This window comes from Papaver somniferum, chromosome 1 (genome assembly GCF_003573695.1).
Source record: "Papaver somniferum cultivar HN1 chromosome 1, ASM357369v1, whole genome shotgun sequence".
NCBI lineage: Eukaryota > Viridiplantae > Streptophyta > Magnoliopsida > Ranunculales > Papaveraceae > Papaver > Papaver somniferum.
Genome location: NC_039358.1, coordinates 90,052,922 through 90,080,228, shown reverse-complemented (window position 1 = coordinate 90,080,228; position 27,307 = coordinate 90,052,922). Strand labels below are relative to the sequence as shown.

The 27,307-nt window shown below is 35.5% G+C and overlaps 2 protein-coding genes across 2 annotated transcripts; both read right to left on the bottom strand.

Annotated features, from left to right (window-relative positions):
* Positions 1-6,189: 6,189 nt before the first annotated feature.
* Positions 6,190-8,329, bottom strand: LOC113294175 (polyol transporter 5-like). Its single transcript, XM_026542591.1, has 2 exons — positions 7,891-8,329; positions 6,190-7,785 (listed from the first exon to the last, which is right to left on the bottom strand). Exons 1-2 carry the CDS (start codon positions 8,030-8,032, stop codon positions 6,347-6,349), a joined length of 1,581 nt encoding a protein of 526 aa, XP_026398376.1. The 5' UTR covers positions 8,033-8,329; the 3' UTR covers positions 6,190-6,346.
* A 16,090-nt stretch (positions 8,330-24,419) lies between these two features.
* LOC113294167 lies at positions 24,420-26,492 on the bottom strand. Its single transcript, XM_026542586.1, has 3 exons — positions 26,058-26,492; positions 25,606-25,944; positions 24,420-25,070 (listed from the first exon to the last, which is right to left on the bottom strand). The coding sequence occupies exons 1-3, from the start codon at positions 26,352-26,354 to the stop codon at positions 24,555-24,557; spliced, it is 1,152 nt and encodes a 383-aa protein (XP_026398371.1). The 5' UTR covers positions 26,355-26,492; the 3' UTR covers positions 24,420-24,554.
* Between the last annotated feature and the right edge of the window lie 815 nt (positions 26,493-27,307).

Sequence of the window (27,307 nt, the reverse complement as noted above, 5' to 3'; positions counted from 1 at the left end):
ATGTTGATACATGAAAAATATCACCCCTTAGCCGAGCTAGTGTGCCCCCCAAAGGGAGGCAAACCCAACATGAGACATGGGGACTAAAGCCCAAGTCCACCAAGAAAGTGTCTATTAGATGGATAGGACAAGGGGGAATTAATAGGAAAGAAGGAGGTTTTATTAAAGAAGGAATGGCATTAGTAGTAATTAAAGAAGTTTAGGACACATGGCACGATGTCATAAAAGGAATGAGCTTTTGGAAAGTCTATATAAAGAAGGACAAGGTACAATGGAAAGACAACTCTATATCTTACTATTCTTGGTAAAGTGAGGTCATTTGGCTAGCTAGGACGGGTAGAACCTCAAACCTAAAATCACCCATCAATAGAAAGCATACAAGAACAAACAAAAGAAAATGACCAGGAAACTTCACCTCATTTTAATGGTGACAGTGGAAATAATGCACCAGCAGAGGTTGTGGTAGATAATAACATCATGAGATGGGTAAAGGAAAGCGTCAGAAATTCCATCCAGCAGACTCAAAGGTTTTATGACGCATACAATACTAGAAATCAGTCTATCTTCAACTAAATCTAGACAATCATCATCCTCAGGTATTCCTTATCCTTTACCATATTATGTTAGTTGTAGTTTTCTGCTGTACACAGAAAATATGTAGCAACAATAATTGCTGGAAATGAACCCAAGAGCTTCAAGGAAGTAATGAAACATCCAGGTTGGCAAAAAGCCATGGATGAAGAAATATGAGTACTGGAAGAACAAGGAAAATGGGAATTGAAGGAGTTACCACGTGGGAAGAAGGCATTAGGGATCAAGTGGATTTATACAGAGAAGCAAGATGAAAATGGAAATTTGATACGCACTACACCAGATCCAGGTTTTTGTCACAGGGTATATCTGTTACTGTTTAAATTTGTAACACATATAGCCGTTGCAGAAACGCTGTGATTAATGATTGTCGTTATCCGTTGCAACGGTTTTTTCTGTGACAACTATTATTTAAAGTCACACTTATTAACCGTTACACAGATAAACAACAACGATTAAACTAATTTTAAGGTGGCGACACATGTCTAATTTGTCACAATAATTCCAACAATTATAGTTGTGAGTGAATTTTGCAAGTATTTAGTAGAGGACACGTGTCTCTTTTTGTGACGGTTACAGTAACACCTATAAGTGTTACCTATTGCTTGTAACAAATCTTTGAATGACACGTGTCGTCTTCTTACATCTACACTGAGATGATGACACATGTTCTTTTTAACTAACACTTTTTGTTACAATTATTCCAGTGACAATTCTTTAAATTACAATTTAAAAAAATGGATAGTCCAGGTCCATTATCACAGGCCTGCAATTTCTTATTTCCCAATCTGTAGAATATTCATTACAGAATTTTCCCATTCATATTCATTACAGAGTTTTACCATTCACATTCATTAGCTTATTCCAGCTTCATCTCTTTACATCAGGAATCTTCACAAGAAGAAAATAAAATGAATCAGCGAAGGTTGCAAAACATGATAACAACAAGCAGATAAAACCTAGATGCATAACAAAAGTAGATGGATATCCTTAGATTTCACAAATCAGTGAGTAGGGAGTTACCTCAAACCCTTCCAGATGTCGGCTTTTAACTCTTGCGGAACCAGCCTCCAACAAAGAAAGAAATAGGGCATTGCATCCCAACAATCTACACTATGCAAGTACCAAACTATTTAGTGTGATCACCAATAATTCTGTCAGCTTCATCGGAAGTAAGCAACAGTTTCAGGCTATCTACATGACTGCATTCACAGCTGCAGGATCAGGTGGTGGAACTGCATTTGCTTCATTGTTGGGAATATTACTTTACTTAAATTCATCTGCAAGAAATTAGAACAAAAATAATCAGACAACATGTTTGTAAGAACAACAAAACCAGAATAGCATTGACTTCAAGGAACGCCCAGGAATGAGTAGTATGGGATTGCACTTATTTCCAGTAAGGGTAATATGGTCATTTTCATAGTCTCCATGATATTTATTGCACTTATTTCCAGTAAGGGTAATATGGTCATTTTCATAGTCTCCATGATATTTATTGCATTTATTTCCAGTAAGGGTAATATGGTCATTTCCACAGTCTGTAATATTTACTTTACTTATTTCTGATAAGAGTAGTCTGGTCATTTTCATAGTCTCCAGAATATTTATTACACTTATTTTCAGTAAGGGTAAAATAGTCATTTTCATTGTAAGTAATATTTACTTTACTTATTTCTGATAAGGGTAGTTTGGTCATTTTCATAGTCTCCGTGATATTTATTGCACTTATTTCTAGTAAGGGTAATATAGTCATTTTCATAGTCTCAATGATATTTATTGCACTTATTTCTAGTAAGGGTAATATGGTCATTTTTACAGTAAGGGTAATATGGTCATTTTCAAAATGTGTAATATTTCCTTTACTTATTTCCGATAAGGGTAGTCTGGTCATTTTCACAGTCTCCATAATATTTATTGCACTTATTTCCGGTAAAGGTAAAATGGTCATTTTCACAGTTTGTAATATTTTCTTACTTATTTCTTATAAGGGTTGTATGGTTATTTTCACAGTCTGTAATATTTACTTTACTTATTTCTGATAAGGGTAGTCTGGACATTTTCACAGTTTCCATAATATTTATTGCACTAATTTCCATTAAGGGTAATATGGTCATTTTCACAGTCTGTAATATTTACTTCATTTATTTCTGGTAAGGGTAGTCTGGTCATTTTCACAGTCTGCATGATATTTTGTTGCACTTTTTTCCATTAAGGGTAATATTGTCATTTTAACAGTCTGTAATATTTACTTTACTTATTTCCGATAAGGGTAGTCTGGTCATTTTCACAATCTTCAGAATTTTTATTGCACTTATTCCGATAAGGGCAGTCTGGTAATTTTCAGCGTCTTCGGAAGAAGCAAATATGTCAAAGTCAAATTTCTATAAAGTCATGACTTGTTGACTTGGTCTTGATCCTGTTTTCTAATATTAAGAAAATCAAAAAGAAAAAGAAAAATGTATTTTGAGTTATAGAAATGAAATATAATTGTTAGTTTGTACAAATGTGGGAAAATTAGTGACAGGTAAAATTCAAAGTATTATAATTTTGAGGTTGTTTTAGATGTGGTGAAATATTTGGGTGGAATCATCACTTTGAATTATAATTGTGATTGTCTGTAAAATTGTCAACAAATATTATTGTGACTAATAAAAAAAATTAATATTCCTAATTATTATCACGAATACAAAATTTAATAACAGTTATAACTATTGCAGGACTTATCACAAGTATATCAGTGACTGAAAAATAAATTGTGACAGGTTGCACTGTTACAAAATCTTGGTTTTGGTGTAGTGACGTTTGAAAGCAAGATTGGTGATTTTTGGGAATCATCAAGTTGAAGGATTAGATTACAATGAGACCTTTGCAGCAGTGGAAAAGATGATAACAATTCGTACTTTTCTGGTAGTTGCAGCAGTTAAGAACTGAGAAGTACATCAAATGGATGTACACAATGCATTTCTTCATGGTAATTTGGAGGAAGAAGTGTATATGAAGATACCTTCGGGTTTTGCCAAAGGAAATCCTAATATGGTTTGTAGAATGAAGAAATCGTTGTATGGTTTAAAACAGACACCTCGGTGCTGGTTTGCAAAGTTATCAACAACTTTAAAAAATTATGTCTTTAAACAATCATATTCAAATTATTCTCTCTTTATAATGATGAAGGGAAAGATGCAGCTTAATGTCTTGGTTAATGTGGACGATTTGATTATGGCAGGCGATGATCTGGTTGCACTTCACAACTTTAAAACTTATTTTGGTCAGTGTTTTAAAATGGAAGATCTTGGGAAGTTAAAATATTTCCTAGGCCTAGAGGTGGCACGTAGTAAACAAGGGCTCTACATATGTCAGAGGAAATATGCACTTGATATTATCAAAGCCTGGTATTAGTAAAAGGAAAGCCTGCAGAATTCCCAATAGAAACAAATCATCGTCTGGCATTAGTAAAATGAAACATATTAGATGATGTGGAAAATATCCACGATTGGTGGGTCGTATGATTTATTTGTCAGTGACAAGACCAGACCTTGCATACTCGGTGCATATTATATCACAATTTATGCAACAACCAAGAGTAGAGCATTGGGAAGCAGCATGTTCGTGTAGTTAGATATTTGAAGAAAAATCTTGAACAAGGAATCATGTTGAGTTCTGATAGTGTTCTTTGTTTAAAAGGATGGTGTGATTCAATTCGAGAGAGTTGTCGATTAACAAGACATTCATTAATAGGTTGGCTTTTGCTTCTTGGTTTCTCACCTGTATCTTGGATAACTAAGGAGCAACATACAGTTCTCGTTCGTCAGCAGAAGCAAAATATAGATCTATGGCAGCGGTGACATGTGAATTAAAGTGGTTGAAACAATTACTTGGTGATTTAGGGGTTCACCATACTCATGGAATGAATCTATTCTGTGATAGTCAGTCAGCATTATACATTGCTCAAAATCAAGTATTTCACGAAAGAAAAAAACATATAAAAGTAGATTAATTGTCATCTTGTCAGAGATGCAATAGCAGGGAAGATTATACCACCATCGTATACCCATGCACGAAGAACTTTTTTCCATATTGGAATTGTCGTTTTATCCCTAGAGTCTGTAATAAAGTTGATGATGAGCTAGCAAAATTCAGCAAAAAGTTTAGAGCAGTGCGAGTCTGGTTGGATAGTCTTCCAACGGTTATTGTGAGTCAGTTGATGTTAGACAATTTTCCCTCTGCAACTTAATAATACTCATTCTTTTGGCATCAAAAAAAAAAACTCATGCATCAGTGCAATTAGCAGATATTTTCACAAAAGTGTTAGGGAAAGCTCAGTTTAACTTTATTTTGTCCAAAATGGGCATGCGAGATCTCCATGCTCCATTTTGAGAGTGGGTATTAAGAGATATAATAGGAGTCTACAGGAATATTCATGAGATATGTATTTTGGTTTATTTGAGTTATATTAGGATCAAATGTCTTGAGAAGCAAGTCTATAATTGTATAAATACCCCAAATGATTAATGATAAGGCAGACAGACTTATTGAGAATTTGCCAAAGATCCTCTGTGACTGTAAAGGCAGACAGACTTATTGAGAATTTACCAAAGATCCTCTGTGACGGTTCAATATTACGGCTATCGTGTTGAGAATTTATAGAGAAATGCTTAACCCCTTACTAATTAAGCTTGTCAACCGTACATACAGAGGCAACTTGGTGTCCGTATGTAAACATCCATGGCATACTACTCTATTCACTAATAAAGATCATTCTCGCCAGGACCACCGAAACCTACATCCCTTTGTAACGACCACTAGAGCTTTAAGGTAGTGAAGAAAGTTTTTGAAATAGTTGAATTACTTTACCCCTTGTTTTTGTATGTAAATGAATAACTGATGGCATTTGAATAGAAATTTAAGTTGTCTACTTCCTATTGCTAACATATGTTGAACCTGAAACCATAGAAGAAAAAAAATCAATTGCTAAATATGCTGTGACACGGTTTGTTAATTGTTTGATAACTAGGGAAACTATTAATGTTGTTAAGAAATCATGGGCAGCACATCATTTTCCAAGTTAAATGTCACCCCATCTCAAAGATCATCAAACTTGGTCTTCACAAAAAACCAAGCCAACTAATAATATGTGGTTGCACGAATTTGAATCGTGTGTGCCTCATCAATTAGTTGATACTGCTCATTCAAAGTAAGCTAATATGGTTAAAATTCTCACATATGAGTTGTCAAGTACCACCTGGCACAGCCATGAGAGTATATGTTTTGATTGTTTTGTTTGCTTCTGATCTGATCATGAAATTATATTGTGATTCACATGGTTTGCATAAAAAACAATATCACTCCGATCTTAACCTCAATAAACAAATTCCAGTCTCCAGATAACCTCATCACCAACCTTCATGTAACATTATAAATTCTCAACGGTCCAATATTTCCAGCTTATCCGGAATTTGTTATCTTACCAATAATTCTCGTTGGTAAAATGCACCTTTACATTTACTTAATCCCGTTGGCATTCATCAAGCTATTACACATTGCTTAATCTGATTTGTGTTGCATTATAAAAAGTTAATCACATGGCAATCAGAGAAATTAAGCTTAAATTGTTAATTTATTCCATTTCATTTCGATCTTTCGATTCATCATAGCAACAAGAAGGAAAAAGAAACTTTTTAATTATAATTATAATCTGCCAAACAAACTTAAACTAAACCCCCTTACATATTTACTAAACTCCCGTATCCAAATTTTAAGCTGGTTGACCGTTAGTCGCCATTTGAACTTGACCATTATCAGCTTTATCTTGTTTGACGGCATTACCTTTGCTCTTTGAATCTCTCCAGTGAAAACCACTGAACAGCGTATCCATATCTTCCAGAGTTCTACCCTGTGTTTCAGGTAAGAACGTAAAGAAGAAAATCCAAGCTATAGATGCAACTCCGGTGAAAAGGAAAAAAGCTCCACCGGTTGAGATTGCCTTTGTTAATGAGATAAACGTCATTGAGATAACCCCGCTTGTAACTCTGTTTACCGCTACTCCCATACTGCAACCTTGAGCCCGTAATTTCAATGGAAAGATCTCAGAGCTGTACACCCACGTAATCGGTCCCATTCCGATGGAGAAAAATGCAACGTACGCTAGAACCGCTGCTATGCTCAAAGCAATAGCCCAGATTAATTTACTGTCAGAATGATCGATAACTGTTAATCCAATCCCAAGTCCAGCTAGTGACATAATCATTCCTCCTACACTGCTCAATAGCAAAGGTCTTCTCCCTACTTTATCTACGAAAAATGTGGCAACCAAAATGAAACTGGTCTTAACAAACCCAACAGCAATGGTTGCACCTAAAAGATCAGTTTTCTTGGTGATTCCTGCAGCTTTGAAAATCCTAGGACTGTAAAGAACAACAGCATCAATACCTGATGCTTGTTGGAAGAAATGAATACCAATTGCCGCGATTAAAACACGTCTAACGGCCGGTGTAGGACGAATTAGAAGTTCTCTCCATACACCTTCACCGTGGGATCGTTTTGGAACAGTAACAATATCATCAGTTAACTCTTCTGGTATACCAGCAGCTTCTTTAATCTCACTCATTCTTAACTCAGCTTCCTCTTTCGAATCGGACGTTTTGTTTAGAACAACTCGTGCATCACCGAGTCTACCTTGCATAATCAACCAACGAGGTGACTCAGGCATGGCAAGTACACCGAGTCCTAAGAATACGGAAGGGACAGCACCGATTCCAAGCATGAATCGCCAGCCCAAATGCTCAGGCAGCTTTGAGAATGCGTAATTCGAAACGTAACCGAGCAGAATCCCGGCGTTGATGAAAACTTCAGGGAATGATGTTAAGAATCCTCGAGATGAAGCGGGTGAGACTTCAGCTGTGTAGACGGGTGCAATCATCAGAGCATAACCGACACCAATTCCAGCTACGAATCTGCCAATCATGAGAATAGCATAATTTGGAGCGAGACCCATGATTATGGCACCCACAAAGAAAATAACAGCAGCCAATACTATTGTGTATCGCCGTCCTATCCAATCTGATGTTCTACCGGCTGCTGCTGAACCGAATAGTGAGTACAGATTTAGAATTCCAACCAAGACTTCTACTTGTACGTCATTTATTTTCAGATCATCTTGGATGAATATTACTGCTCCACTCATTACACCAATATCTGTTCATTATAAATAGACATAAAATTGATTAATACTCAGAAAATATACGGGATAAATCAAAAATAATAATGAAATTCAGAACGAAGAGAAAACAAAAAACTAACCGTAGCCAAGCAAAATGGAAGTCATGGAAGCCAAAATGGCGCAAGCAAAAGCAAATTTGTTCCTCTTGGGTTTCTCCGGCGTAGCAATGGAGAGGGTATTTCTAGTTTCATGGTTAACTGCTTTACCTTCATCTACACCCATCTCTCCTAAATCTTTGCAAGTTTCAGAGAGAGAGGTAATGATTGTAGGGATATTACAACTGTAGAATGGATAATTGGATATTGGATAGGAAACAGCAAACTAGCCTGTGATTCAAGTGGACAGGAGCCAGGGAGTGTTTGAGGTGTGTATGAAGTGTTCAGTGCTGTGCTATGATGAGGCTTTAAGGAGGAGTTTAAATAGACAGATGAAGTGAGGGAGAGAGAGAGTAATGCTCACATCATCAGAGAGGAAACTGAGAGACGATGATGATGTACAACTAGTCTACTACTACTACTTAGGGGAAGAAGATGTGCATAGGTCACGTAAAGGAATCACTTCCACATATATTGAAGCTTGGGTTACTAAGATAAATTGACGAAAATATCCTTCTTCAGAAGAGGAATGGGATGGAATCTATCACGGTCAAGGGTAAAACGACGAATTGAAGTCTATTTCTATCTCTGGACAAGTGGTGCTTTGACTGATAACACTACTCTTTCTGCCATCAGATCTCTGATCAATATAGGATACAATATATGATTACAACTGTGTGCTAATCTGAACCGAACTAAATTAACCGAACAACTGAAACTAGTTAGTGGTTTGGTTAGGATTGTCTGTTCAACGTAAATTTCTTAAGGAAGCAAGATAATGCACGCATGCATTAATCTGATATGATTCATTACTTAAGTTGTCACCCAAATGAAGTGCTTATACCTTAACTAATTCGAAGTCTAAGTATAGCCAGATTTGTTCACTAAATTGCTTCTGATGACTATATTCTCAATTAATTAAACTATAGTTAACTTTTTATTTACATTTCTTTAATTGTACAGTAAAATTCTAGGTACTAGTAAATGTACATTTAGATCATACATAGAGTTATTATGTCCAAGGACAAAAACAGGTTTTGAACAAATTAGATCAAAGATAGAGTTTTCAATCCATTTCTCACCTATACATATTGGCACACAAATGCGAAAAAATTTACAAAAGTATTTTTCTTTTTAACTTTACAAAGAAGCAAGTCCAAGTTAAGAGAACTGTGCCAGCTTTGTTTTTGTTATTTAGAGTCTATAGTCAACTAAAAAGGTTGAAAAAAAAAAGATTTTGGATTGAGATTGGGATAGAAATCAAAAATCGTTTGGTTGTCTTCATTTGATATCTTCTTTCGATCCCTAACTCAATGAAAGTCGCAACTCACACGTCAATGATGGACCATCTAATGGTCTTTTAGGTCAAAGAGATGGCCTCTCACTCATAAACCATAGATACAGATTCATAGGAGGGAAATTGTGTAAGAAGAATGGGGCCGTTTGTCTTCTTTAAATCATTTTTCAGTCGGTAAGAGACAGACACTCGATTAGTTATTCCCGCCAGCCTTTTATTTTTTTTGTTTATTCGGAATTATTGGTGACCATACTATATGTTTTTGTTTTACGATTTAATCTTATAAAAATAAAGAAAATTGTTTTTCTTGCTAGTATGATTCTACTATCAGTAGATCATTATCAAAGATCCCAAGTTTCTCTCATTAGCTTTTTGAATTTTGACCCTTCTTATTAGAAAATAAAATTGATGATGTTATTGCTTGAAAGTATATAATTATGCAAGTATGAACACAAGAAGATCGGTACGCCAAATTGTGTTGAAAGATATATATCAAATGGTTCGATGAGAAATGTTAGTCCGTATCCGTTTCGATAAGGTCTAAACTAGTGACCACGTTTTTCTCATGCATGTAAAATCTATTTTCTATATGTTGTTTATATTCGTGTGTAAATGACATTGGTTATCTTCTTATTTTACCGTTTGCTTTACCATTTGTAGAAGTTACTAATTGCGACCCTAATTTGATTTTCACAATCAACAGGTGTGATATATGTGATTAAACCAAGTTAATTACAGTAATAAATATTAATCTCTTTTGTCTTGGGAGAAAAATCCAACTTTCGATTTTCCATGGTTCATCATGTGTACATTATAGGATCCAGCTTTACAAAAGCTAAATATTGCACATACACACAAACAACAACTTTGAATATATAATTCAGAAAACATTTTCTTTTACGAGTTGGGATCGAATCAAGATAACGAGAAACGGCTAAAATAATATTTTGAAGAGGAATATGATCTGTAGATATTTTCATTGATAATAACTTACAATGTATGCAAAAGGTGTAAAGTTCATGTTTATCTCAAAGCTTTTGCGCCCCTTTAATCGAGTATCCCCATTAATTAGTGGTCATTGGAGGATAATGTAAGGCTAATCCTTATGGCTTAAATTGGAGTGGTAGATTGGCCAAAAAGTGTTGCAAATCAAAAAATAAGTGTTGGAAAAAAGTTAACAGTGATAGTTGATAGTTCTCTCACCTGGCAAGTGCTCGCAGTCCAACTATCAGCGAGATTGAAACGCTGAACCGTTCGACGCTCAAAAAGTGGTCTAAACGCTGAACCGTTCAGCGCTGGGAGAAAATTTTCTGATCTAACGGCTGAGATTTAAAGCGCCGAACCGTTCGGCGTTATATGGTGGTCTCGCTGCTAATCTAGCTGCTAGATTAGCCATCCCATAGGACTTAGGAGGTTGTCCATGCTGACGTGGATGGCCAATCTAGCAGCTAGATATCTAACCCATAGGACTAAGCCTAAAGGTAAAAACAGTGAGCCGCCTATAATGACAACGAAAACGATACAATACGAAAGAAACTAATTTCATACAGACCCTCACGTGTAGATGAGGTCAAATGACTCGACACAAATAGCCTGCTCTGATACCATGTTAGAATATGGGCATCCAACTCAAAATCAATTGGCAATCAGTGAAGACCAAAGGGATTATAAACCGCAGGATCTTAGATTACCCAACAATGTGGGACTGATAATCTCAATATCATTTCCTCCATAAAATTTGGTCACACAATCCGGCCAGAGCAAATTTTCAAAAACGAAAGAATTTTTTGAGTCCAAAGACGAAAGAGAAATTGGGTGTAAACTGTTACGAATATGACTAATACTGTTTCTGTTTAGATATCATATATTCAACAATTATTATCAATTTAATTATAAAGTTATCGGATATCAGATAGATATTTAAGATATGGAATATCTCAAGTTTTCAATACGAATTAAGACGGACGTTGGATATTCAATTATCGACAGCCAACAAGATTATGGCTAGATATGCATGCTATGAAGTTGTACAAATATGCGAAGAGTCTAATGTAACTCTGGTTTACTGTTATGTTCTGCTACTGGATTACTGTTACGTTCTGATGGTCTGATAGAGATTTTGTTTAAGGAATTCTGGATACGTGATTCGGGTGATAGGATTCGATATGGGAATTACTTAGTGCTAAGCCTTGTTTTTTCCGGATTCTTATTGTAACATGGGGGTTTCCCTATTTATCTATAAAAAAAAAAGTCTACTGTAACTCTGTAAGCTTGTTTACTGCTAATAATATCTCGACGACAAGGACAAGTTTAAGAACTTTATAATCAAGTAGGGACAGATATTAATTGTTTCAACCTTCAACGGTCAAATTTCTTGTAAACGTGCTGTGAACTTTGAAATTTGCTGGCTTGCTGCCCCTCGTCTTTTAGTGTACATGGACTGATATTTACCACTTCTTGTTTCATTGGTCTAAAGACTCTAAACCCCGGACAATCTCTTTTATCTCATGTTACTTGGGATGAAATTCCGATCCGGCTCAAAACTCTTGTTGGTAACATAAACAAGCGGTTTTTTGGCTGCCGATATTTACGGTGACGGGTAATTAGGATTATGAGGGAGAAGAGACAACCGTGCTAGGTTGTTTATATAAATTGGGGCCTCGCTAAATTGGGGCCTATACCATTTAATTGGGGTAGATGATAAAAAAAGGTCATTAGAAATTACCTACACACCACCCCTTATCAAAATAATTACCTAACTGCCTATTTTACCCCTTATTAATTAGCACTAATTAATCGTATTAGGAGTTAATTTTGTTTTGGATGTGAGATTAACTAATATTAGAGAGTTCATCAAAACATCAAACATTTTGATTTTTTTTTTCGTAAACAGTACCCAGAATCGGTTTACGTTCATTCACTTGTAAACCGATTCTGGATTGGTGTTTACGAATTAACAAAGGACATCCATAATCGGTTAACTTTGACATGTTTATAACCCGATTCTCTAAATCGGAATTTACTTATGACACATATAAACCGATTGTTTACCAATTTTCATTCATTGCATTATTATTGTAGGATGCATTTAGCACATGCATCAAGCCTTTAAACCCCTACGCGACCCTGGACGAGTTATAGTCTCGTGAGGGTTTACATAGAGGTTTGCCCATAAAACCTATACAAAAACTTATAAAGCCATCAATCTTCCTCCTCCGAAGAAGACGATACAACATCCAAATAGTCTGGGTTATCCTCCGGGATTCTTTCTGTCAAGAAGTGATAACTTGCATCGAAAGCGAATGCTTCCCCCTTTTCCTCCAAGTAGCGCGCTTTCACGACTTTGTGCTACAAAAACACAATAACAAACTTACATTTGTTAGTGGTGTTTCATTGGAAGATAAAACAACATGGGTTACGTAAAACAAACCATAAAAATACTCACAAATTGTGTAATGGACAAGGAGAAGGGGCGAGTGTTAAAAATCTGAGGTTGGAGAGCTAAAAAAGCAAGTATCACATTTTCGATGACTTGGTACCTAGCGTGCACTTGTTGAACACTTCTTGCGTTAGGATTCCCAAACTCTTGGCTAAATTTGTTGTGTACCCTAGCCCAAAAGGTTGTGGAATCCACCCTTTCGGAGGATTGACGTCTAAGTTGATTTTCCGCATACCATGCTTTGGTGATTTCCAAATCTTCGATTGAATCAAATGAAGCCATTTCTTGTATATGGATGTACGAAATGAGTAGTTGTGGAGTATATGGAGTGAGGGGGAATAAAATGATCAATTTTGGGGCAAATGGGATCCAAGGGTGAGGTCTCTATTTATAGAGAAAGTCTCAAACGACTATTTTTTTTTGAAAAACGTGAAATAATTTGAATTAATTGGTTTTTTAGAAGGACCGTAAACCCCGATTGCCACAAGGAATCGGACTTTCTTGCGACCAACGTAAATCGATTTAAAAAACATCAGGAATCGGTTTATATATATTCATATGTAAACTGATTCTAGCTTGGATTAAATACATCCAGGAAGAATGGCTTGCACAATCGGTTTATGTTGACATATCGAGTAAACCGATTGTTGGCATGTCAGTCTCGAATCAATTTAAACATTAAGTGCATTAAGTTCAACACAACATCATCCAAAATAAAAACATCAACCACATAAATATCATCCAAAATACAAACATCAACCATCCCAAAAGACTTAAAACAACCACAAGTCTTGTAAACTTAAAGTTTTAGTATTTAAAAGTTAAACTAAAAAACTTAAGGAGCACTAGGAGCATTTGCAGCAGCAACAACATCAGGAGCAGCATCACCACCACCAGCACCAGCGTCAGGATCAGCAGCAGCACCACCAGCGGCAGCATCATCAAGAGCAGCAGCTTCTGCATCATCCACGGCTATATATTCATCCATTTCTTCAAACAAACCTTCCAATTCTTGGTGCCGATCCCTCTCAGCTGATATAATGTTTATCCTCATCCTAGCGAACCTCATGACCTCAACAAGCTCTTCCAGTGCAAGCATATCAATCAATGTGAGGGCTTGTTCAAGACGGGTCTCAGCTCCGAAAGCAAACTTATATAGGCTTCTCTCTTGCACTCTTTGTGGTTTCCTCAGACATCTTCCAAGGTTACCTCTCGATTGTAAAATGCTAGGTGTGTGAAGTCCATTCTACAAAACAAAACAAAAAATAAAAAAAATAAAAAATAATAATAATAAAAAAACAGGTAAGAAATCGATACATATATAAACATAAGTAATCTGATTCTGAAGAGACTCAAAGAATCGGGTTATGTGGTACATGTATAAAACCCGATTGTGGAAAGGAAGATGAAGAGACTACAGTAATCGGATTATACATATTACATATATAAACCGATTCTGGTGATGTATTTTAAATATTTCATTTCTACCATAGAATCGGGCTATGTTAATCATAATGTAAACCAATTACTGTGCATGCTCTTCATGGACGAAAACAAAACCCAGAATCGGTTTATTCGATAGGTCAATAAAAACCGATTCTGGGTGCAATCAGAATTTTGATTTGTCAAAAACGAAGATTTAAACATGTAAATCAATAAGATATGAAGAATCATAGATTGGGTTGATGGGGATTTACCTTTTTCTTGTGTGGATCGTATATTCGTTGGAGAAGTAGATGAAAATTAAGGTTTTGAGAATTTAGAAAGATTAGGATGGAAATAGAAAAAAAAAATTAGGTTTAGGTTTTTTGTTTTTGAATTTATTGAAAATAGAAAGATTAGAATTTATATGAGAGAGTTTTAGTAATTAATGTGGGGGTAAATTAGTATTTTTTAGAACTTTGGGTGCCTATAGTAATTTGGTGGTGTGGGAAGGAAAATTTGATAGGCCCCAATTAAGTGGTATATGCCCCAATTTAGCCAGGATATTTATCACTTCTTGTTCCATTGGTCTAAAGACTCTAAACCCTGGACAATCTCTTTTATCTCATGTTACTTGGGATGAAATTCTGATCCGGCTCAAAACTCTTGTTGGTAACATAAACAAGCGGTTTTTTGGCAGCCGATATTTACGGTGACGGGTAATTAGGATTCGAGGGAGAAGAGACAATCGTGCTAGGTGAACAGTTAGGTAACAACTGAATACCAGCTGATCCCACATGGCACCCGATGTGGCTGACTGGGGTGATAATTCCTCCGAACCATGTCATCAAAAAAAAATAATTTCTTTTTCCTTTACTCTTCCCTCAAATTAGCTAATGTTGGGTTTGGATGTAGAATTTTAAAGGTAGAATTTATGGGTCAAGGGGATTTGGTAGAAGTATGTTTCCATTGGTACGTTTGGTTGTCCGAATCCTTAGAATCACGTTTCATGCGGGATTCATTTTTCCAACAAATCCTCCATATGGAGTCCGACCCCTCCCCCTAAGATTTGTTAGGAAACTTATCAAGGGATTTATGAACCCACTTTTTTTTAACTCTAAATCCCATATATATGCAATTTTAAGATTCGAGGGTAACGCCAAACAGTACAAAGGCTTTAATACAAGAAAATTCTATAAATCCTAGGAATTATAATTGAGTTACCAAACACACTAGGAATTTACATGAATCCCAGAATTTGTAATCCCATAGGATTATAAATTTCTGGAAACGGTGAATTCTGCAAACAAACCCACCATAAGTGTGGCCAAATATTAATCAAATTAAGAAGCCATATCAGAAGACACACCATAATTTGAAATTCCAGTTCAATCAAAGATACCCATTATTTGTTTTTCAAAGATTAAAAACTCCTTTATATTGTCCTTGCCATTGCTAACAATTTGGCCAAAGAGTAACTTCTCACTGTTTATTTTTATTTTTCTAATTTTGAGTCTTATGCATTGATTCGAAAGCCATACCTAGAATCAAATATTCATCTTCTTCAATCGAGTAGTTTTCACATTCCTTAAACCAGCCGATGTTATTCAAACTATAAGCTCTTCCAAATAAAAAACATACACCACAATTTATGTAATTAAGTTTTAGTATTGCGATAAATACGATGGGATCGAGTCTAATTAAGTTTTTATCAACTGAAACTGAGAAATTCAGAATAGAATCAACAGATTAAAGGTTAGTAAAATATTATGAAATTTTTCATATGAAACTTCATGCTTAATTAGGTAAAAAATCATCACCATAAAAGACAGGGAGAGGTAATACAGATCAGTTAGATGCAAGGTTGGCGATCTAAGCATGAGACTTTTGTGGATAAGAAGTAAGTTGATGCAAGTCCTGAGAAAAAATAATAATGAATGAAGACGAAAATCACAATAAAAATGGAAGACAATTGATCTTTTTTTGTTTTCTGTATGACGTTTCAAAAAAGGAACACCTATTTGTGCCAAATCTATTGCCACGTCAAAATCAGTTGTTATTTAGTTGTTATCCCGCTGGTCAAATAGCATTTTCGGGAGAAGATAGCAAAATAAAATTCAATTTTCCGTCAGGACTCCACACTCCCTCATAAATCGGGGTGTACGTGTCATGTACTCGGGTGCTATTAGTAGTGGGTGCCCTTTTATTCTAATAAGCTACCTGGTAGCCCTAAGTAGTTAGTTAGAGATAGTTAGTATTTCTCCTTTTGATCAGTAGGATCATTACATGTGTCGAGCAGAGAATGGCCCTTATCCAGATAAAGCTTTCACCTGTTTTAAATGTGTAAGAACTATCAGTGTTGGCGTCCATGTTAATGAAAAAGAATCTGATAATAATTGTTCCCAAAATTGGCTAGTTTCATAACTAGAAGGCTCACATCGTGAGGTTTGAGATTTATCTATCCCTTTTCATGTATTGTTTATAGTCAGATCATAACAAGTGGTATCTAGAGTCGTTTCTTTTTCTGATTCATCATGGGAGGAAGTGGTAATCTAACCTGTAAGGAATTACATGATAAATACGATGTACAACAACAACAGATTATTCCGATTCAGTCTGATTTACATTCAATCAAAGAAGCAATGGTAACTAAAGAGGATCTTAAAGCTAAGATGGAGTCTTTTGTAGATTTTTTTTCTCATAGACCACAACATGAAGATTCAAGTCGAGCAGCGTCTTCATACACCAGAGTCAACAATGAAGATGAGAGATTTATCTTTGGTTTACACACTGGAAGTCGAGATGTTCACCACCCACCTTGTCTGCCTAAGATCGATTTCCCGCGTTTTGATGTGAAAATCCAAGAGGATGGATTCTCAGCTTCTTGACATCAAGGATGAGATATAAAAAATAAAGATGGCGTCTATACATCTCGAGGGTAAGACTGAAAAGTGGCTTCACAACCTTTAATTTTTCCGTACTATTATTTCCTGGTTTGAACTTACTGAAAAGGCTTGTCTTAAATTTGAAAATCCTGCTAATGAGAATATTGTTGGTAATTTTAATAAGTTGCTTCATAAAAAAACTGTTGATGGATTTTTTGAAGAGATTGAATCTGCAAAGGCTCTGTTACTTAGTGTACATCCTGACCTTCATGAGAGTTATTTTGTCAAGAGTTTTATTGGTGCTTTTAAGGAAGATATTCAATATTTTGTCCTAATGTTTCACCAACTACACTAATGAGAGATTTTTCTCTGGCTAAGATGCAAGACAAACTGTCTTGGCTCAATTAAAACGTTATAAACACCATCCGAAACCTTACACCAACAGTCATCCATCCTCTAGACACTTCACTTCTATACAACCCCCTCCAAAACCAAACCCCACTCAACCTTCTCTTTTTAAACCACCACCGACGCCGGACACCCAAAACCAATAATTCTTCAGTTCCTCATATCACCAGACTTACCCCTGAAAAGGTCAGAAAGAAAAGAGGACATGGAATTTGTTATAATTGTGATGCAGTTTACAGGCCTGGACACATTTATGCCAAACAATAGTTATTTATGGTTGATACTACACCACAGGAAGCACCTGAAGAGATTCTTGAGGAACATCCAATTGAGGATATTGATTCTCCAGCGGAATCAGATATGGAGATATCCTTAAATTCTCTAATTCAAAGTTGCAATTCCCAGAATTGTTTTCCATATTGTTTTCAATGTTGGATACATCATATAGGCACTCTGGATAACAGTGACCATTTCTGGGAAAGAGTGTTGCAAAGGTTTGTAAAGTTGCGGAACGAATATATAAGAAACATCAAGAGCCTAGAACTAAGATTTTCATTCATCACTAATGATGTCAAACATTAAACAGAAGTTTTATGGATGGTTCACCGTAGTAATTCTGGATTGTCCAACGAAGAACTGGTGAGTATATATCTTAATACCTTTTTCCTCGTTGACAAACTGCATTATAAAATATCTTAACTAACTTGTTGTTTCTATTTTTCAGAAAACCATCGCTCAAATCAAGTTTAATGAAGAAAATGGAAGAAAGTTTAAGCATTTTGAATGCTATGAACTCTATAGAGATAATGTTGATGTAGTTTGATGTTATTGTTGTCGTTATGAAATTAATTACTATATATGTAAGTGTAAATGTGACTCCAATCGCTTAATATAAAACTAAGGTATAAATATTTTCATTAATTAATATTACTGCCACTTCTTTTACAAGATATAAACTTAGACAATAATAAGAACTTAAATAATTACATCAATAAAAATATATCACAATTTTTGGCCTCCTGATTTTCTTCATTTAACGTAACTTCCATTCAACGCGCTCTTAAATTGCTTTTCCTTTGTTCTTGAATCTTCGATTGTTAACTTTCAAAACTGGAGCTTTTCTTTGCTTTTTAACGAAACATTTTGCTGGATCAACTTATAAAACTTGCACAGATCTTTCTTTTTACCATTTTAGATTTTTTTAAAATTACCACAAATTTTATTTACAGCAGCCTCAAGTTTTGCTTCACATAAAAGAAAAATTGTTTTATAAGACATTTCAAAAGAAAGATTTAGTGGAAAAAATTCAAAGAGAAGATTGAATTTGGGTGTGAGTTATCTGTTTAAATGCGTTGGATAATTATGGGGGGGAAATAGCCGTTATGAAATTTGAACATTGTCGGATCTGTTAGAGCCGACCGGCTTGAACAGGGCCGAGCATCGGCTCACATTATTACGAGTCTCGGCCCATTTGAGCCGGCCGGCTCCAACTGACACATTCGGTTTATTGTGTTCCGAGAAACCCATTCCCGGCTATCCAAAACTCAGTTTATCTATCCACAGGCATACCTCTAAATTAGATGATCAAAGGGAGGCTATCACCGTAAGCGTAAAGTTTTAAGATTCCCCAAAGGCTCATCAAAACTTGAGGTGACGATAAAATAAGGACCTTGATAAAATGATGTGGTTCCTGGCTTTAAAGTTAGATATATGGATGTTAAAAGGGGGAGACATATAGCATGGGTGGTGTATATACTAGAGATTCCCATTGCACCATTTGTGAAAACAAAAAATACATCGGTTCACGTAACCAATGAACATTTCTGAACCATACAAAAATAGAAAGAACAAGAAAACAAATCTAAAATCATCATCAAGTCTCTTATTCAAACCCACTAATGTTGATTCATACAAATACCTTTTTGAGGTTTTCATCATCAAGACCTCTTAATGATGTCATGTTATTATATTGAGGGGAGAAGAATGAGACTATGGTAATTTTTCATGTAACTTGCAAAAATACAACATGAAGAAAACGATTAATAACATGGGTAAATGAGCAATCGCAAACGTATACGACCAGAAGACAACCAAAATGAGGCAATTGGATCTGTTTAAAGAACTGTATATGGTTTCATTTCATTTTTTGGATTCGAACTGCACTAAATACCAAACTAGTAAGAGGTGTGTATATTTCATGTTGCCATTGATCTATCAATTATCAAAGACCCCCTTCGTTTTCTTCTTTTCTACCTTTTTTTTCTTTCTTTCTTGTTTTTTATGGCCATACTCCATAGTCTCCATTCCTTTTTCTCTTTGGTTATTTGGATTTGGACCACTCTATTCCGGTGATAAGGAGTTTCATTTAATTTGGAGAGATATTGTAAGGTTATTGTCAATTTTCAAGTAGTCCATTCTCTTTTGGTCTCACACCAAGTAGTCCATTCTTGCATGATTGAATTAAAAAAAAAAAAAAAGTTATTCAAAACAAACAAATAAAGATTACACGCGCCACTTGACGATTGATACTTGTTATCGTCGGGTTTGGGTGCCATACAATACATGCACACATTTGCCAAACTAGCTAAACATAGATGAATCTTTTGACGCAAAAAAGAGAAATATTCGTTAAGAAAATCAGTTCTATCACCATGGTAGTAATGGAACTGAGCAAGACCGATACATAGTACTCAAAGAAAGGGAGCACTCCAAAAAAACCAAAAACGAAAAACAAAACACATCAAAAGCTAAAACATTAGTACATCACATCCTCCCAATTATTCAAAACTATATCTAGACTCACCGCTGAAAAATATCGGTAGTTGTGCATCAACGGTAAATCAGCATCTTAACACTGGTTGTTATATCTTGCAGATTTTTATACTTTCCATTAAAGCATCTTGAGTTTCTGATGGAGGTAGATTTATGGAAAATAAATTCAATATATTATTATTATTGTTATTTATTTATTTATTTTTATTATTATTATATAATAAAGAGTATTACATTAACTAGTTGGAAACCTAACAAGCTAAGCTCCAACAACGTACTACTACATTAATTGAACAGGTTGCCGTGTTAGCCTATCAGCGAGCCTCATGGGCAACCTAGCCAAGGGAGCCGAAGCGGATGGGGGATGAGATTGTGTCACAACGGAGCAAGTTAACTGTACCTTCCATGTTAATTCCTGCAATATTACGCTATTGGGGGCTCAAACCTAGGACCTCCTGGAGCGCATGAAACTTTGGGAAACAGGGATGACCAGCTGAGCTAGGTGCCCGTTTTTTATTTGTAATTTCATTTTATTAATGATATTTTTAGTAGAACAATAATTAAAATTTGGATTTATTAATTAAAGTAATTTTAGAATAGTCTAGAACTTTATTTTAAGAGTTTTAATAAGTTAGGAAAGCTTCCTAAAGGTATTAGATACACTGGGAAACAAATTTTTTATATTTTTGTTAAGTTTAGGATTTGTTTAGGGGGTGTTATCTACATAAGGAGCTCAAAAAACGAAGATTAAAGACTCTTTTGGTTAATTAAATTACGTATTTGATGTTAAACTTTGTTAAACTTTATCTTGATTTTTATTTATAGTCGGAAAACCGAGGTATAAATAGTTTCGTCGTTCGTAGTCATTATTCCTAGGAATAATTCGAGGTCTAAACAAAATGTCCCTTTTCTTTCGTTTCAATAATATTTGTTGCACTAGTTTGGTTACCAGAGCCGAGTCAATTATAGGGTTTATACGATGCTACCAAGAGTACAAATCGGTCGACGTCGAGGTTGAGGAGGTTATCTAAAAGATTTTAATGAAATAATGGAAGATATCGAAGGTATCTTGGTTCGACATAACATTGATGGTGGTATTTTCTAAGACGCTTCTGAAGATGACGAACCTACTAAAGAAGTTGTTTCTAGGGATGAAGAAGATAGTGACATATTTTCTTTTCATATCTACCATAATAAAAGAGATTCTTTTGAATCAACTTATGAAGATATGTTTTGGGTTTCCACCATACCTCATTCTTCCACACGGTGCATAGATTTTTTTTTCACGGCATCAATTCACGTGTTCGAAGATTTTTATAGAGATATTTTGTAAAAGGGTCGTATGTTTATAGCCTAATTAGGGTCTGGGTCGTAAAAGATGTCGTTGATGCATTAGGGTCGAAGACTAAGTTTGACCGTCTGATTGGTTTACTAAAATGCCCATATAAATTATTTAGATGACATTATATTATAACCCTGTTAAAAACTTAACCGGCGGTACAGACACAATAGATCGAATACTTTACCTGCATATTCAAGCATCTTCTTTAGTTATCTAACCAGATTTTTATTCCAATTCAGATATGTTTATCTAAATAAATAAGGATTGAGTTTTTCCTAATGGTAAATTGTTAAGGTTAAGCATTTGCTTCAAATCTTTTATCTTCCTTTATGCTTCATCATGGTTCCTTCACATTCATCTTTCCACTTTCTTAAATCATATGTCCAATCAGTTTTCAAAGCATTTTTGGTCTCATCATGTCAATCAGCTATCGATATTTTTCCATCTAAGACAGCTGAAGCATAATAAGATCGGCAACAATTCTTCACCTTGTTTCCATCTCTGAGTTGTGAAATCATAAATAAATAAATACATCGGGGATTCCAACTAGTAGGATTCCATCCACCCATGAGTACAACAATGGAATCCTCTCAAGGTATTTTGGTACCTGCCTATTGATTCAAATCTTTCTCATTCACCACTCATTGAATCATAGATGGGACTTCCCATGGATATGTTTATCAAGAGCGTTGTTGATTAAAGATTAATTTTCAAAGGTAATAATCCATACTTGAGAATTTTTAACTCCATTAATAGCCATTATTAATGCCTAGAACCCACAGGAATGGAGACTTGATAAAGGCTGCAGCAAGAAGAAATGGAAAAAGAGAATTCACTGTAAAAAAATGGAAGAAGATGGAAAAGGACTGGAGACCTATATGTTTTAACCATATTTGAGCCGTCAACTCTACTCAACGAACAATGAGGGTGTTGGGAAAAATAAGAAAGTCAACTAACAGTTTTATAACGGTCTTCCTTTAGTCTCCGACCCTAATGCATCAACTGCATCTTTTATGACTCATACCCTAATTAGGCTTTAAACATACGACCCTTTTACAAAATATCTCATTTTTATACATGTAGAACATGGTACCGGCAAGATATGAGAACGAATCTTTTCCAACACCGGTAGAATGATGGAGGAGGATTTATGGAAATAAATCTATTATATTATTATTAATTTATCCTGATTATTGGATAACGAATATTACATGAAACTAGTTGCCTAACAAGCTAAACTCCAACATCGTACTACTACATTAATATAACAGGTTGTCGTGCTAGCCTACGAGCGAGCCTCATGAGGAACCATCCAAGGGAACCGAAGCGGATAAGGGGGATGATTATGTCGCAAGGAAGGCAAGCTAACTCTACCTTCCATGTCAAATACTGCAATATTGCGCCATCGGGGACTTGAACCTGGGACATCCTGGAGCGCATCAACCTTTGAGGAACGAGGATGACCAGCTGAGCTAGCTACACATTTTTATTAATTAGGGTAAGTTTAATTAGAATAGTCTGGAAGTTTCTTTTACGAGTTTAAAATAGTTACGAAAGTTTCCTAAAGGTAGTGGATACCTTGGGAAACAAGTTTTTTATACTTTTGTTAAGTGTGGGGTTTGTTTAGGAAGGTTATCTCCAAAAACGAAAATTAGAGACTCTTTTGGTTATTTAAATTATGTATTTGATGTTAAACTTTGTTTAACTTTATCTTGATTTTTATTTATAGTCGGGTTAATCATGACGTCTAAATAATCATCTAATTCATAGTTATGATTTTTCGGAATCGCGAGGTCTAGATCATTCGTTCATAGTCGTTATTCGTTGGAATAATTTGAGGTTTGAAAGTATGCTGCAACAATTATCACGCTTCCGATCTGCACTAGTTTCTCTTCGTCCACGTGGCCCACCATACTACAAAAGGAATTATATCCCCAAATTTCCTCCTTGTATTAGTGCTTGATCCCTTCTTCCTATTCCACTCCCAAATGGTTTGTCTAACTGTTTCTTGGAAAACCCATTACACCTTGTAGCTCTTCAGAAATAACAACCAAGCATTTCTCGTAGTTTCACAATGTAAGGAGATATGGTGATTAGATTCACTTGCTTTTTTGCATTATAGGCAACCATTAACCAGAATGTCATTTTTATAAGTATCCATAGTTGGAGCACCATTGTAACATAAATTTCATACGGAAAAAAATCATTTTTTGTGGAATTTTTGGATTCATAGAAACTATAAGGAAACAAAAGCAAACCATCCTCTTCCAAAGCCTTGTAACACTATGAAACTGAGAACGATTTTATACCTTGCAGCCAAACTCTTTCATCTCCACCATTTCTAATGTTAAAATAAGAAATTAGATTTCGTAAATGACCTACATCCTTTACTTCTCCATCTTTCAGTTGTTTGCAGAAAGCTAGATTCCAACTACCCCCACTGCTTAAGTTTAAACATTCCTGGATAGTGGCATGTTGTACTCTACTGATCTTGTAAAGTGCAGGGAAAATAGCTTTCAAATTTTAACCATTCACCTAGGAGTCATTCCACTTTCCAGAATAAACCCCGTTACCAGAATTCACTTGTAATGTAGTACATTGTTGAATAAGGATCGATTAGGGGGAAAAACATTTATGTTACCGTCAAACTTGTCATGAACCACTCTCCTCCGAACCACATGTTGTTCATTGCCATACCTCCAGATCCATTTTACATGTAAAGCAATATTCATAATTCATAACTTCCTTATTCCAACTGCCCCTCCTTAATGAGAGACTTGATCTCAATTATCAATAGTGAGCACATAAACCGCGTTAAGATATCTTAAATAAAAATGGATCATAAACCAAACTTTGAACACTTAATTGAGTAATTTTGTGCTCGAGTCATTTACATTTCGTTTTAATTGATTTTTCTAAGATAATATAATCTTATGTGTAAATATAACATCAACAAAAAACAAAAAAAAAAAACTTTGTTGAATCAAAAATATATTTGTTCCGCTTAAACAGGGAGGGGGTTTTCTCCCAATTCAAGCATATTTATATATACATGAAAATCTGTTAAGAGGTAAAATTCAAGATCTAATGGTAACTCTGTTGTTGTTTATCTTCACTGTCATCTTCCTTTTTAAGATCTGCTGGAGGTAAAAAACAATCCATAGACAACCCCCGGATATTAAAATCAACTTCCTCTATCGACCACGTTTCTTCCATTTTTCTCTTATGGTTGGCCGATCCTGCACCATATCTAAATAACGTAACAACGGTTTTACCGCTGTGAGCTATATTTATTCCTTCAACGTACCTATAATCATCGATCATAGACTCCATACTGGTTTCCCAAAAGACATCTTCTCCGCTCTTTGTACTCATTCTGAGTAAATGAGAGTCTTCAAATTGAATCAAAAGTCCACTTTTCTGGCTGAAATAACCCCATATTGTGTGGTGAATGATTTCAAAAGTGTCGCTGCTCCGTGCTTGAAGAGATGCGGAGCTTGCATCCAGCTTTAGTATGAAACAGTCATCGTTGTTTATGATCCTCTCACCGATGCACACTGCATCCGAGAACAAATTTGCTGTCGACCGTGGGTCTAACCCCTGCATAAAGAAAACTCACATCTTATCATATCTTACTAATATAAAGAAAAGAGGTATTTTGGTTGGTCACAAAATGACAAAATAACTTGGTGTAACCCTGATATTACTAATATGATCTTCAATATCAACTATCACTTCACATATTCCATGGCAAAAAAGTACATTAAATCAATACTTATAATTCAACCTTACATATTAACAGAAACACCATTTTTTAAAAAAATATAGCAAAATTTTTAAAAACTTGATATTTTTAAAATACATGCCGAATTTTTGTAAAATTAACATATTTGAAAAGCTCTTTAAATTACCTATGTAATGAGTAGAAATAAAAATATTAAATTTTATTTTACGAAAAAAAAAGAAAAAAAATATTAAATTTTATTTTACGAAAAAATAATATTGTAATCAAGTTTGGTGTTATTAGAAGAGTAAAATCCAAGCATGTGCATCGCACACGTGGCTTAACTAGTACCATAAAATTTAGGAGTCCTTTTGCACGATTAACATGATGTGGTAAATGATGTTTGCATACCTGCAGGAACCGGCGTAAAGGTCTAGGAGGTCCCCTAGATGCGTGTGACTGTTGAGTGGCGAATTGTCTCCAAACAACCTTACCGTTGCTTCCAGCACTCAATTTGCTGCCTGAAACAACGAGTTCGAGGTTCCAAAGGTCCGGGCTCTTTTGCCAAAGAACAAACCCGCCGATCTCACCATTTCCTCTCAAAGCTACACTATCACCGCCCATGTGAAATTCGGATGCACACATCTTTACCTGTCCTATCGCGTACATGCTATTCACCCCGTTGATTGCTTGCTGTCCTCCTACTGCAGCAGTGTACGTATGCACGATATATTTCGCGGTCGAAGCTTGCTATACAATGATAAAACCACACTGTGTCATAATACATTACAAATCATCCCACGGCAATATATATAAATACGACAAGTGTCATCGAACGAAATGTAAAAACAGGAAAACCTTACAATAGAACAATCTTTAATGGCACGGTTGACAGACTTTTCAGATTGAACTTGAAGAGGAAGGAGTGGAGAGCCGACCACATTGAGCAGGAGCTGCAACTCAGCGTTGCGTCCCGCAAGGGCTTGCTGCGATGCAGAAGACTTGTTCACGGATTGAGATTTCACCCAATTCCGCATATTTTGCCACCGAATGTCGGAATCTTTACTAGCGGTTTTACTAAACATCTCATCAGGGATGGGAACTTCAAGGACTGTATCAAGGCCATCTTCTTGATCAACATTAGGCCACAGCTTCCTCATGGAGAGTGGCTGAGAGAGAGAGAGAGAGAGAGATAAAGAGAGAGAAGGAGATGGAGAGGAATAGGGAGCCTTGAAGAAGGCAGTCTTTTCCCTTTCCTCGAACCTCTTTTACTTTGCTTAATTGAGCGTTTTGACTTTCAATCATGAAGAGAAAGAAAGAAGAAGATTTGGTCCGGTGTTTAAACGGCTCTCCATGGTTGTAGCAGTCGTGTGGGCACGATTTTAACGGCCATTTCTTTCTTTTTCTATTTTATTATCATTAGGTTCTGACTCTTTACCCACTTTGTTAGATCTAATTGAATCCATCTGTACTAGACCTAAATTAGCAGTATACATAACTTAATTAGCCATGAAATCAAGCCCAGTTTGGCATGTATTCATGTCTATTTACGTTTCAGTTAATTTTCAACAAAGATTTTGGATGAATTGGTTACAGATTTTTTCCTAACCGCGGCAATGAATATTTACTGTTTTGCAGATTATCCCATCACTAGGTACGTACATCTTTGCATTAACACTCTCTCACTAGCGAGGGAATGCTGCTCTTTTACCCTCACGACCTGACCAGTCAAGCTGAATGTCTGATCACCTGACATGCAGGGTCTGCGTTAGGTACCCGGCTTCATGTACAGGCCAACAAATTCCAAGAAATATGTAGTGTTATCACTATTTCCAACCTATCTTTTATCTTCTTTCTCATTTTTCCTTTGAGTAATGACTAATTAGTTTGAAGAATTGCAAATCTATAGGAAATGAGCACTCTTCTTCAGTGGAGGCAGCTGAAATTAATAAAACTACACTCATCATCTCTTGGTTGGGTTCATAATAATTTGAGATTTTTTATATTTGGAAGTACTAATTGGGTTCCATAATAATGGTAACAAACTCATGTGACAAGTTTATTTTAGTCCTGTTATAAGAACTAATTAATTATCTTGATTGTGAATTAGCTG